This window comes from Neopelma chrysocephalum, unplaced genomic scaffold (genome assembly GCF_003984885.1).
Source record: "Neopelma chrysocephalum unplaced genomic scaffold, ASM398488v2 Primary Assembly neopelma1_253, whole genome shotgun sequence".
NCBI classification, from domain to species: domain Eukaryota; kingdom Metazoa; phylum Chordata; class Aves; order Passeriformes; family Pipridae; genus Neopelma; species Neopelma chrysocephalum.
The window spans coordinates 2440265-2453077 of record NW_020897915.1 but is presented as its reverse complement, the minus strand read 5'-3'; the positions used below and the strand labels follow the sequence as shown (position 1 = coordinate 2453077).

Here is a 12813-nt window from a genome sequence, read left to right as displayed (position 1 = left end):
ATAGACATTTTGAAGTGCAAAGGCTTTTGATTCCCCCCCACCCCGGATATGTGGAAAGATTTTATTACTTTATTTCTTCGCATTTCTTTTAGACTAAGGAAAGACCTCGTGGTGATCTTGAGCTTCTTTATGACTGGAGGCCGATCTCTTCTCTCTGTCCCAATGACAGGACCCAGGGAACGGCTGGAGCTGTGCCAGGGCAGGGTTAGGTTGGATTTTAGGGAAAGGTTCTTCCCCCAGAGGTTGGTTGGGCACTGAACAGGCTCCCCAGGGAAGTGGGCACGGCCCCAAGGCTGCCAGAGCTCCAGGAGGGTTTGGACAACACTCTCAGGGACAGGGCGGGATTGTTGGGGTGTCCTGTGCAGGGCCAGGGGTTGGACTGCATGATCCTTGTAGATCCCTTCCAGCTCAGGCAATTCTGTGGTTCTAGAACACTCACTCCCTGCATTTCCAAGGGATTCTGAACGGTGTATTCAGACTTGTGGTGGAAAATTGTAAATCTGGGAAAAAAACATAATAAAAAATGGTTCCTTTCGTCTCTCCTGTTTTTTCACCTGCTTAGCGGTGCCATAGCACCCAAATTATTCCAGCTCCAGAGCAGACAAAAGTGCTGAAATTCTGGAACTCAAAATAGGATCACTGAAAACAACTACAAAGCTGTTTCTTTTGCTATTAAATGCCTTCACATTCCATCTGTTTATCTGTGCTTTTCTGAAGGAACTGCCTTTTCCCACACAAGCCAACTTCAAACCCAAACTTCACATTTTTCCCCTCCAGCATTTTTTTGTTGTTGTTCTTTTTACCTATCCCTCTAATTATGAAGTAACTGAACAGTTAATTTATTGCTCTCTTTGGCATTCCTTGAACCATTCTGGTGGGAATCTGACCGTGTTTGACCACTTCTATGGCCATATTATGATATGTTTTCCTATGGGATATTGAAAATGGTTCTGGCATAAGCACTTTTACAGGAAGGCATAAAGCTGACACCTATATATTCTAAAATTTAGGGAGAGTTTTTTTCCTCTTCCACAACACACAGAAGTCTTAAAAAAATATTTTTCTCATTCTTTAGCAGTGGCTGCTGGTGACGAATTCAAAAGAGTTAATGCAAAGAACTAGATAATGAATTTTAATTGGTCGAGGCCTCATCTGTTTCCTACCTGCACTCCCAGTTCATGCATCTCAAACTGGGGACTTCTTGAACCATATTTTTTCCAAATGAATCAGCTCTCCTATAAAAAGTTGCATGAATAGATGCCCTCTTTTCTTCCTCAGGAAAGGAACATGACAGGGACAGGCAGCTGGAGAAGACTGTCCAAGAGATAGATGGCAAAATGCATCTTCCCAGGAGAAAATGGTGGGATTCTTGGGGTGGTCCTGTGGATTTGGACTCGATGATCCTGGTGGGTCCCTTTTAACTCAGGATGTTTCTAATTAACATCCCTCCCCGGACATATCTCCCCTCCTTTTCCAGAGGGAACAGCCAAGACGGTGGGAGCAATATCGGCAGGATGATGAGAACCTGGAGTGTGACTTGGAAGCCTGGGATGAGCCCAGCTGCCAAAGACTGAAGGACAGCCAAAGCTGAGACCAGCAGCATGGAAAACTGGGGCATTTTGTATTGTCCAAAATGCAATTCCCAACCTTGTCCTTACAAGGAACACGCACCGCTCAAGCTCTTAAAAATTAAGACTGGGGTGATTTATTAATCTTGTTAAGAACTCTGATACAAAGCACAGTAAAAGGCCACAGACCAGTAAATAAAATGTGGCTTCTGAAGGCCACTTTATAAATGCTGCTACAGTACTACCAGTAAAACAGACTCACTCTCACACCAGTTCAAACACGGCGTTCGACTGGCAAAGAAAAGTTCCATTCACTTATCAGTTCAAAAAGTTTAATAAAGCTTTTAAGTGTTTGCTGGTTTAAATGCTACCAATTTCCAAAATGGATTCACGATTAAGTTAAGTGTAGATCTACAGAAAAGTTGTTAGGTTTGGAAGGCAAGACTGTTCCCAAGCCAGAGGAAACGCTTCTGACTGGATACGATCACAGGAGTAGCAACTGTATTATAGGCCTCAAAGTCAACTTCAATTTATACAGGTGATTAGAATATATGTAAATATACAATATAAACAATTGTACAGACACAGGCATAGTTTTGTTCTCCACAACAGTAGATAAATTCTTTAGCTTAAGACACCTTCGCCTACCAAAACAAAAAGGCACATCTGAACGGGATGTACTTGGGATCCTTCCCAATATCCCAGATGGGTACTCCTTGTTCATCCCTTCTCCAAATAACCAAGGCCAACTGAATATTTTGGTATTTAGATTTCAACCTAGTTTTTGTCTTCAGCAGCAAATCAATGGCGATTAAGACACGGCATGAAAATATCCCAGAACAGGAGCTGTCACTCAGGAACCTCCAGGCTTAGCCAGAGGTTTCAAATCGGTGACACTTTATATCCTCGAGTTGTTGAGCATCCCATGGTTGGGTTTTTTAACTAAAAAAAAAGGCCACTGGTGCTCAAATTTTTTTTGAAAAAAATTCCACAGACGCACCTTTTTTTTTTTTTTGGCTCAGTGCAATTCAGTGATGTCAGTTTAAAATTCGTTTAGTGTATTTTACAGTGCAAAAGGTCTGGTTTTGTGTCCTGGCAGAACTGTCGGCACTGAGGATGTGAACCAAGGCAATGCTGCTGCTCACCTGAGGGTAATGCTGCCCAACCACACAGGCTGGAGAGTGTGTGTGTGTCATCTGAATTTTTCCAATTTAAACCTTTTCTTTTTTTTTTTTTTGATCAGCAGCACTTTAAGAGCATAATTTGTGAAAATACTAAAATACACCGCCTTTTTTTTTCTTTTCGAATAAATAAAAAAAAAAAATAAAAAGAAAAGAGGAAACTTTACAAATACTATTCCAGTGTCAATGACTACTATGGCAAAGGTCATTGAGGAGTTTCTGCATTTTCTAGCAAAGACAGTCTGTGCAAAGGAGGGTGGGAGAGCTCCCTTTTGTAAGTCTTTGGTGGCAGTTTTGGTAGCTGAGGGCTGGAGTTGTGCCGGGGCGGGACGGGGGGCACGGCCGGGTGCACCAGGTTGTTGTGACTCGCGCTGGTCACGCAGCAGCGGCGCAGGACCCGGGGGGAGGGGGTGCTGGGAGGGGTGCCCGGGGAGCTGGGGCCCGTGCCGGCCTCCCGCAGCCACTCGGGATCCCTGTGGAAGCGTCCCAGCGGCGGCGGCTGCAGGCTCAGCGGGCAGTTGATGAAGTGCTCGGGCGGCCGCAGCGGCACTGGCGGGGGAGTGTCGGGAAGAGGGTCCCGGGGGGGTGGAGGAGGAGGGCTGTGCAGAGGCTGGTCCAGGGGGTTGGTGTAAGCAGGAGCACGGGGCTGGATCTTTGGAGGCGGCGGCTGCCGAGGTGGGATGGCTGGAGGGTCGTCATCCGACTTTAAGTTTCCCTGCGGCGGAAGAGGCGTTGTGAGAAATGGAGATCAAGGAATCATGGAACGGTTTGGGTTGGAAAGGATCTTAAAGCTCATCTAGTTCCACCCCTCTGCCAGGGGCAGGGACACCTTCCACTAGATCAGGTTGCCTCAAGCGCCATCCAGTGTGTCCTTGGACACTTCCAGGGATCCAGGGGCAGCCACAGCTTCTCTGGGCAACCTGTGCCAGGGCCTTCCCACCCTCCCAGCCAAAACTTCCTTCCCCATATCCATCTAATCCTGCCCTCTGGCAGCTTAAGGCCATTCCCCCTTGTCCAAATGTTTAAAGAGGAAATCTGACAGATGCAGAATTCTCCTGATCTCTGCTACAGGTGCTGTCAGAAACAGGACAGCCCATTGATCCAAACAGGACCACTGTGTTCCTGAAATTCTTACAGAGTTTGGACACTGGGAACATAAAACTTGGAAAGGCCAACTGGAGCTTTGCATCTTAAAGTCTTTTAGACTGACAGAATCCCATCAGCTCGATGGCTGGACTTCAACAGTCTTCAAGGTCTTTTCCAACCTAAATCATTCTGGATGATCCCTGATTTATCATCCAAGTTATTCAATCTAGGACAGAAATACCTTAGCATTAGAAGCATCCTGATCCATCTTTTTTCGTGGAGGAAGCGGAGGAGGGTTCTGAGGCTCATCACTCAGTTTGGGGAAGCTCCCCCAGGAGCTGAAGAAAGTCTCTGGAGAGGGAAAAGCAGATCTTTTACTGCTTGTGCAATATCTGAGGAACATATTCGGGAATATTAAGCCAAACTCGAGGCAACTCAGACAAGCAGATCTTTGTGCTGCACAGCAACATGAACCAGTAACTTCAGCAACATGAAGTTCTTTAATTCATTGCTTTAATCAGATCTAGGTCTCTGAAAGTGTTCTCCTATTTCCAGAATCAAAGATATGCATCAACAATCGGCAGGCAATGCTGAAGGACAGGAAAATAAATCAAGTGAACTCCAAGTGAGTTTTTACAGAGGGGAAAAAATATCCTCAGATTAAGAAACAACACAAGCCCCCCAACCTGTACTGGTGACTTTTGTCACAGCTTTGTTATTTCTCTCAGAAATGCCCAGAGCTGTGTGCCAATCCATCAGGCACTTGTGAAAAAAATAGATGTGGAATAAGCAAAAAGAGCAGCTGAAAACACGGGTGAATGCAGGATATCCCTCACAGGTGTGGTACAAAAGGAGCCTCTTCTTGCCCAGCAACAGAGCAGTTGTTTTCACTAAGTGGAATTAGGAAATTATCAAGTTGCTTCATTTGCAGCATTAGTCAAACAGAACGATCATCAAACAGAAGCAAAATCATGCAAGAGCCTGGAGATAAAAAAACCTAAACCTCACCAAAACTAAACCAGGCAGTTTCTAGACTTTACATTCCTCACTGGACATCTGACCCACAAAGAACCCCACTGAATGCAGCCCACATTTTCATCCCAGATTTCAGATTTTCATTCCCATTCAGCTCTCCTGAACCCAGGAGAGGCAGAGTTAAATATTTAACAGAGTTCCACTACTCACTCGACTGAGGCAAACTCACAGGAGCGAAGATGCTGTTGTTACCTGAGGGGGGAAAAAAAATGGATTAGAGACTGTCCAGACAGAATATTTGCATGTAAAAATGCTTCAGTGACCTCAGAGATCACGAAAATCTCCAAGTTTATCTCCCGCCAAAGTGAATTAAAATTTCCTGTGTAAAACATTCCCGAACGACGAATTTAAGTTACGGTGGGAATTAACTTCATTACTCTAAATTCTGCAACTTTTTTGCTTTAAAGGAATAAATCTGGGGAGCCCGAGGGACAGTAACAACAATTCTTAGAACGTATTTACCGTAAGAACTGTTGAGATCTATGTCTGAGAACACGCTGAACTCCGAGGTCGCCGACACCGGTGGCGTAGACGGGGTGTTGGGAGAGGTCGGTGCCGAAACTGTGGATTCATGTTCCGCCTCGGTGATCCTACTGAAGCTTATCTTGCTGGGCTCCTTTTCGAGTGGCAGTGGATGACTCCTCAAGGTGCCAGAGGTGGAGCCGTGTCTGCCCGTGTTGGGCCTTATCCCGGGGGATTTCAGGGGGTACGTTGTTTTCCTAGGCTGCAGACAGTGAAGCTGTTAGCGCTGCTGACATTCCAGACAGCAACATTTCCAAGGCTCTGGGAGATATTTTAAACAGTATTTATCAAATACACCTTAAGGAGCTGTACAGGGACAACTGCTGTGAGGTACAGTGTTATTTATATGGCAGGAATTTACTGGGATGTTACGGGTGCAATTTAATAAATCTTTTTTTCCCAGCTTAATTTTAGGGTTTTTTTCCACAACTATGAAGACTGAAGAGTCCAGTTTCTGGACAAAACACAGGGAAAATCAAGTCAACACCTTGGGAAAGAGAAAGTTACTTCAAGCCACAGAGCAGCACCACAGATGCACTCTGTGCTTATCCACAGGTCACCAGGATCAAGGACACACCTGGACACAGGTTGTCCACATCCTCTGGGTTAGTAAGGACAAAATTCCTACACCCAGGTCACTGGGTGGACAAAACCAGCCTTGTTAGGCTCGGGTGTGACAGCCCAGATCAAAGCTGAGCCTTACGCTCCCACCCTGCAGGGGTGTCCAAATTACAGCACCCAGAACTGGACTTTCCTGAAATTCCAAAAAGATTCTCTCTTTGGAAATGGTGAGCTGTACAAGAATTCCTGCCCAGCTGACAGACTGGCAGGGTGGACTCCTATTTTTAGAAAATCTTTCACAGAAATTACTGTAACAGCATTTTTGCAACAGCAATTCCTGGTGTTTCCTTGCCACGTTTGTAATATCTCACTCATTCCTCCAACAGGAGATTTCAAAACTGATTTCTAGCTCTCCCAAAAATCAGAGATGTCTCCAGCTCCTCAGGCAATTACAACATATAAAAAACAAGTGCTCTAGACCACAATCTTCCTGCTTAAAAAAGAACCCTGGGCTCCAGTAGCTGTTTTTTTTTTAAACCCCCAAATTGCTACTCCTTTGAATTGAACTGTATTTTCTTCAGCAAGAAGGTTGCACCTGGTCAAGTTGTGCAAATTTTGCAACAACACCAAATATTTCGACAAAAGGAAAACAGAAATTACCTTCTATTTACAGAAGACTGAACACATTATGTGTAAAAGTCTTATTATTAATATAAGACTTCTTGATATTGTGAAATGAGAAATGTTGCTCCACGTTCTATCATATGACTATATGGTAAGACATACAAATATAACAGCAATATTTCAGGTTCTGGGGGAAAAAATGTTAATTTTAAAATAAGCCAAAGGTTGTATGTTTTAATAGAGACGAGCATCAGGAATAGAAGTATTTGTAAATCAAGTTTGGCTGGAAAATCATCTCATGATAAGGAATTCTGAAGGAAATACATACGACTTATTGAGTCAACCACGCATTGTGACCAGTGGACTTTAGCTATTTAATTTTAATTAAATAATCCAGGAGTTGGACTTGATGATCCTTGTGGGTCCCTTCCATGTCAGGGTATTGTGTGATTCCAGGAATTTTCAGGAAAACACTTACAAATCGAGGTGGCTGCTTGCAGTTCCGAGGTTCGATCTCTAAGGACTTGTTGAACAGATAATCTGTAAACTCTTTTTCTGGGATCTTCCCCATGGGATTGAGATTTTCGAAGAATTTCTAAATGAAACAAGCACCAGTAAGATTTAAAAAATAAGGATACACACAAAATTTTAATTAAATACTTTGTAACTCACTGGTTTAAAATCTACTTTTTCACCACTTTTGGGTAGTTCTTAGTGGGGGTGCTTTGTTTTCCACCAGCCACTGTTCCCCCCTCTTCTGATGGTCACAATTCATGCAAAATTAGGTCCAGTACTAGAAGATTATTTGGCATTTTTTTGTGGTGTACCTTTTTTCCCCCCTCTCCAATCCCCAAACAGGTATTTAATGGTTGATTACCCGGATTTCTGGCTCTATCCGTAAACAATAAGGCTGGTTTTGATACTGCTGAATTTCTCCTGTAATTTCAGCCACTTTTCTCCTCTTGCTGAAGTTAATTAATTCTTTCCCTTGTCTTTTGAGGAAGTCAGGATTCCCTTCTTCTGTCTTCAGGATATTTGTCAGGTATATTCCTGATAAAAACAGGAGGAGTTTTTAACTACACACCTGCAGCAAAGTCAAGTTTGGACTGACACCACAAAATATTGGTGTGACTTACCAAAGAAAGGCACACAGGGTGGGTTGATTGACTTGAGCTTTGCTAAATACTTCTTAAAATGATCTTGGCTTAATTCTACTGCTTCATCCAAGACTCTTTTTTTCCTTTCCTGTAGTGCCTAAGTTGCCAAAGGAAAAAAACAGGGATGGAAATCTTCTCAATACCATGATCAGCAAATACAAGGCAATTCCCTGGCTGTCTTAGCAAAACTTGGGAGCTGAAATTCAGATTTGAAAGCACCTCTTGTATCAAATATTTGCTCTGGGTTACAGCACTCCCAGCCCAACAACTCAGTCACGTGAATCCTGAGACTACTATAAACAGAAGATTATTTTGTCTATCAGTGAGCAAGCAAAAATCCTGGTCTTTTAATAAAAATTACACATTTGATTTTAACTTAAAATGCTGCCTTTCAAAGACACACAGAACTCAAAAGATTTTATTTTTATTCTTCTTTTTACGTTTTATTCAAGGGAGGCTTTGCTGACAACATTTCACACTTGTTTTCCTCCATGAAACCACGGATTTCCCTTCACAACTGTGTGTGTATACAGGCCTGGATGCTGATTTAATTTCTTTTTCCATGCCCAAACCTTACCTCAAAGGTGTGATCCAGCCTGTACACTGACACAGAGTTCATGGCACTGACAATCTCCAGAACACCGTTGAAATTGTTCAGATCCTGAAAAACCTGCAGGATTTCTATGATCCTGCTCAGCACAGCCACTCTCTCCTCAAAGTTCTCCGTCTCCACGATGCACCTGAGCAAAAAACGGAATCTGAGAAACACTGAGAGATAAAACCTGACATTTTGCAAGCTACTAAATCAATTTTTTCCAAGAAAAACCACCCAGCATGCAGATTTTGGCTCTCCTTCCAGAATCTCAAGTACAAATTTAGGTAATTACATCTTACATATGTTCCGAGTTGGAAAGCCAAGAGAGGGTTTTGGCAGGGCCTGTAAAATAAAACAGCAAACCCCAAGCAAGTCCCAGGGTAAAAGTGGTTGATGCCATTCCACTGCCAGCCCTGTACTTACTTTTCAAACCAAAGAGTGAGATTCGTGGTGTGACGAATCATCTTCAAGAGATTTGGGGAGTTAATTTCCTTATCTTCCTTAGTCCACACGCTGCCAACGAGTTCAGAAGGCTGCACTGCCCTGGGAGTGACAAAACACAACACACACAGAATGCTCAGTACAAATAATAATTGTAATTCCTGTGTTTTTGCATTAAAAGATTATTTCTTCCCTTAATCATGACCTGGTATTTCACAAATCCAATCTGCTGCAAAATAGGACTTGAAACGACTTTTTGACGAGTATTCGAGTACGGAGGGAAACTCATTTCTATCTTAATTGAAATCGGGTGGTTTTGAATAAGCATTTTCAGATAAGGAAACTACAAAGGGGCGAGTTTAATTTTCTGAAAGGGCAGGAGAGCAACTTAAGAAGAGCTACAAATTGAAAACGGGAAGCTGAAGCACTTGGAGCAACCTGCTGGAAAAGTGGCTTGTTTTAGTAGAAAACCTGCTGTCACTGAAGCAGGAAAGGATGCTTCACTTTGGAGTTCTAAGACCCATGGATTGTCCTCCTTGCACTTATTTATGTTGTCTGATATGAGATTAAAACTCTTTTTTTTTTATTCCCTTGTATATTTTGATATTGAACAGATGGCAAGGAAATCACTTCCCGTGAACTCTGGAAGTCGCGGGGGGGGGGTCGTATTTTTGACCGATTCTGTGAACTCTTTCTTGCTCGACAATAATCTAAGAAATAAGCTAAAAAAGAATCTAAAAAAGGTGTGTTTGAGCTCAGCCCCACCTGTACAGGTCGGACTCGAGCAGGGTGAGCTGCCGAGCGATTTCTATGGGGTGCAGGGTCATGAGGTCCAGGCTCTCGCTGTGCCCCACGCGCCAGAGGTGCCACTCGATGGGGGGGGGAGGGCTCTCGAAGGTGATGTTGTGGCTGATCCCATTGGCCTGGGCTTTCTTCCTCCTGATGATCTTAGCAATGGATTCCACCCACTTCTTCATGGATTTGCCTGTAAAGCAGAAACCATTAAAAAAAAAAAAAATCAAACCAACCCACAGCTTTTTTAATACTGTCTTAAGTTTTAAACTGACAGAGGGCAGGGTTAGGTGGGATATTGGGAAGGAATTCCTGGTTGTGAGGGTAGTGAGGCCCTGGCACAGGTTGCCCAGAGAAGCTGTGGCTGTCCCTGGATCCCTGGAAGTGTCCAAGGCCAGGTTGGAGCAACCTGGGCTAGTGGAAGGTGTCCCTGTCCATGGCAGGGGGTTGAAACAACATGATCCTTAAGGTCCCTTCCAACCCAAACCATTCTGGGATTCTCTGATTTTAAATGACTTTTGATAATTTAGTGAAACCAACCCCCCGAAAATTTGAATATGCACTCAAAATTGTGCATTTCTGCATGGAAATTAATTAGGTTTGTGGTTCCCTATTTTCTTCTTACAGGTTCTTGCACCTCCATCAGCTGGCAGACAGACACATGTGAACCCAGGTGCTGCCTGGGTGTATTTAACCACATCCTCTGACAGTTTTGGCATGTAAAGAAGTGACCTGTATTCACTGTCTTTTACTTATTTGTCTCAGAATTATATTGCCCAGTGTAAGGCCTGGCAAGCTGAAAATGAAAATCTGGAATTGCCAGGAAAATTATTAAAAATTGACATGCCAACAAATAAAAAAAAAAATCTAGTTTGAAAGGAAGTGATACCAAACGGGTCAGGTATCCTCTTTTGAAAGGATATGATTTGCACTGGAAACTTAGATAAATGGGAAAAGAACAAGATGGAAAATCTAATCTCAGTAACCAACAGGGAAGGAATTCTCTGTGGAGAAAGGGAAGGTGACAGCCTGAATCACAGAGTCAGGCAAAGATGAACATACTGTCCAGAAGTAAATATACTTAAAGTATTATTATCCTAATGCTTGAAGTCATTTTTGGTGGCTGTTTAGGCTCCAGGCCAAAGCTTGCTCATGTGAAGGAGAGTCTCATAAACAGCTCAATTAAAGGCATTAAAATTACTCGTGTGTGTAAAGACATTCTCATGCCTAAAACCCGTCAGGATCAGCCAGATTGTCCCAAATTGTGGAATGAGAACAGGACCCTGCTCCTGTACCTCTGACACTGGAAATGAAGGTCTCCAGCCTCTCCAGCAACTCCAAATCTCTCTCAAAGTCATAAAAATGGTGCTCGACCCAGTGACGAAAAACATTCAATATTCTGAGGAAGGAGAAAAAAAAAATTGTTTCTTTTTAAGGACTTTCAAGGCTTATCCCACAGAAAAACCAAATAAAACATAATCCTACAAAACTGAGTTACAGATTCATGTGGTTGGTAACTATCAAAATACATGTGGACAAAGGGACAGAACAAAAACTGAGCAAGGCACCCATGACCACAGAAATCTCAGGTATTTAAGACCTAATTTCCCAGTTTTAGCATATATATATATGTTGTGTTTTTTAAAAAATCTAATACAAAAAATGCCATTTCTAATGTCCTTTTTTTTTTTAAATAAAAAAGCTAAATAGGATTTCCCATTTGGTAAGAAACAAAATTGTAATGGTCTCTTTCCTACACACAAATTTCAGCTTCAAAGTTGCTGCAGTTGTTGTTACTGCCCTTCTCTTACAACTTTTTAATGACACAAAAAAGCCATACAAGATCCAGTACTTCCTTTAAGGATAACACTAAACTCTCTCTTGATTTTTCTCTACTCTTTCTTAAACAAATCAGTAATAAACCAGCCTCTCAAAGTGAACTCCAACTGCTCCTCTGCCTTCAACACTTGGGATAAATCAGAATAAAAAACTGGTTTGCCTCTTCCTCGGGTAAACAAGCTGAGCTTGCACCTCAAACATTTGATTTATCAAGGTGCAGTGCATGACCTTACCTGAAGAGTGAGCAAAAATCTCCTACATCACCCAGGACAACAGATATTCCTTGTGCCAACTCAACAGGATGATGGAGTTGATGGAGAGCCCAAGGCCTCGGGCTCAGGGGAGAGGGTTCCAGGGAGATGTGGTTACTCCAGCCCTGTGCTGCTGAACTGGGAGTTTTCCACCGGGAAAACAGTGTTAATTGGGTATGAGGATGCTGGGTTTGGTGGCTCAGCCCTTTAAATTGGTGGCAAGAAGATCTGAGAGGGACAGGGCAGAGACCTGATTGCAATCTGTGAGTCACAGCTCTGGAGAGGGGCTGGCTTAGCTCAGACAAATGAACTACATCCATGTGAACACACAGAGAAGTTCCTTAGCTCTCCTCTTCCCAGTGTGTAAGGGAAAAAATAAGGTTTATCCCATAAAAAAACTGCTGCCCAAAGGGATCATTTAGGCTGGAAATCAACACCACCTTCTAAGCAGCCAAGTTTTGACGCAAGTAGCCACTAAAAGTAAAACAGGATCTTATCTAATCCGTCTCTGCCTTTGAGATCCAATGGTAAAAAGCACTGGAAAAGCAAGAGAGATTGCCTGGATCTGCTGACTGCACTTCCAGCTGAGCAACTCCTCCTTCTCATGACCTCACATGCTTTTATGCCAAAGCCACTGCCCTTTCCATGCCTGGGCACTGCACAGCGTCTCCTACGAGATGGGGGGTGCTGGGCAGGGAGGGAGGGATGAGCATCTCCATGTTCTCCACCTTGTTCCCAAATCCCAGATCTCTCTGAAGTAGAGGTCAATGCTATTAACAACGCTGGGATCTGCTGAGTGCATCAACAGCTCAAACCCAGGCACTTATTTTCAGCTCTAAGACAGTTCCAAGCTACTGGAAACACGTCGCAGGGATCGGAAAGAGCTCCCAGAAAACAGCAAAGCACGAGCTGAGAGGCAGCTCTCCCAAGAACTGATAAGTGTGGAGACTGCTGGTCCTGCTGAACCCACAGGAGCTGATAAACTGGGAACACCAAGGGCCTGATAAACAGCCCAAGGCCAGGAGCACACGAGTATCAAGGTTACGCTGAGGTTGTATAACTTGGAGCACGTCCAGGAAGGTGGTGGCTGCTACATGTGGAGGAAAACTCCTGTATTACACACATCCTTATCTTTTTAATCCTTTACATATATATGCACAG

General features: G+C 43.4%; 1 protein-coding gene across 1 annotated transcript in view; it reads right to left on the bottom strand.

The window, feature by feature from the left end:
* Positions 1-1883: 1883 nt before the first annotated feature.
* Positions 1884-12813, bottom strand: part of SOS2 (SOS Ras/Rho guanine nucleotide exchange factor 2) — a 42301-nt gene continuing 31371 nt past the window's right edge. The window contains exons 13-23 of the mRNA XM_027704024.1: positions 10858-10961; positions 9536-9755; positions 8753-8872; positions 8312-8474; positions 7714-7831; positions 7455-7627; positions 7056-7172; positions 5333-5594; positions 5021-5062; positions 4077-4186; positions 1884-3464 (exon numbers count right to left, since the gene is read on the bottom strand). Coding sequence (XP_027559825.1) covers positions 2955-3464; positions 4077-4186; positions 5021-5062; positions 5333-5594; positions 7056-7172; positions 7455-7627; positions 7714-7831; positions 8312-8474; positions 8753-8872; positions 9536-9755; positions 10858-10961 — 1939 coding nt within the window. The 3' untranslated portion in view covers positions 1884-2954. The remainder of the gene's footprint in view (positions 3465-4076; positions 4187-5020; positions 5063-5332; positions 5595-7055; positions 7173-7454; positions 7628-7713; positions 7832-8311; positions 8475-8752; positions 8873-9535; positions 9756-10857; positions 10962-12813) is intronic.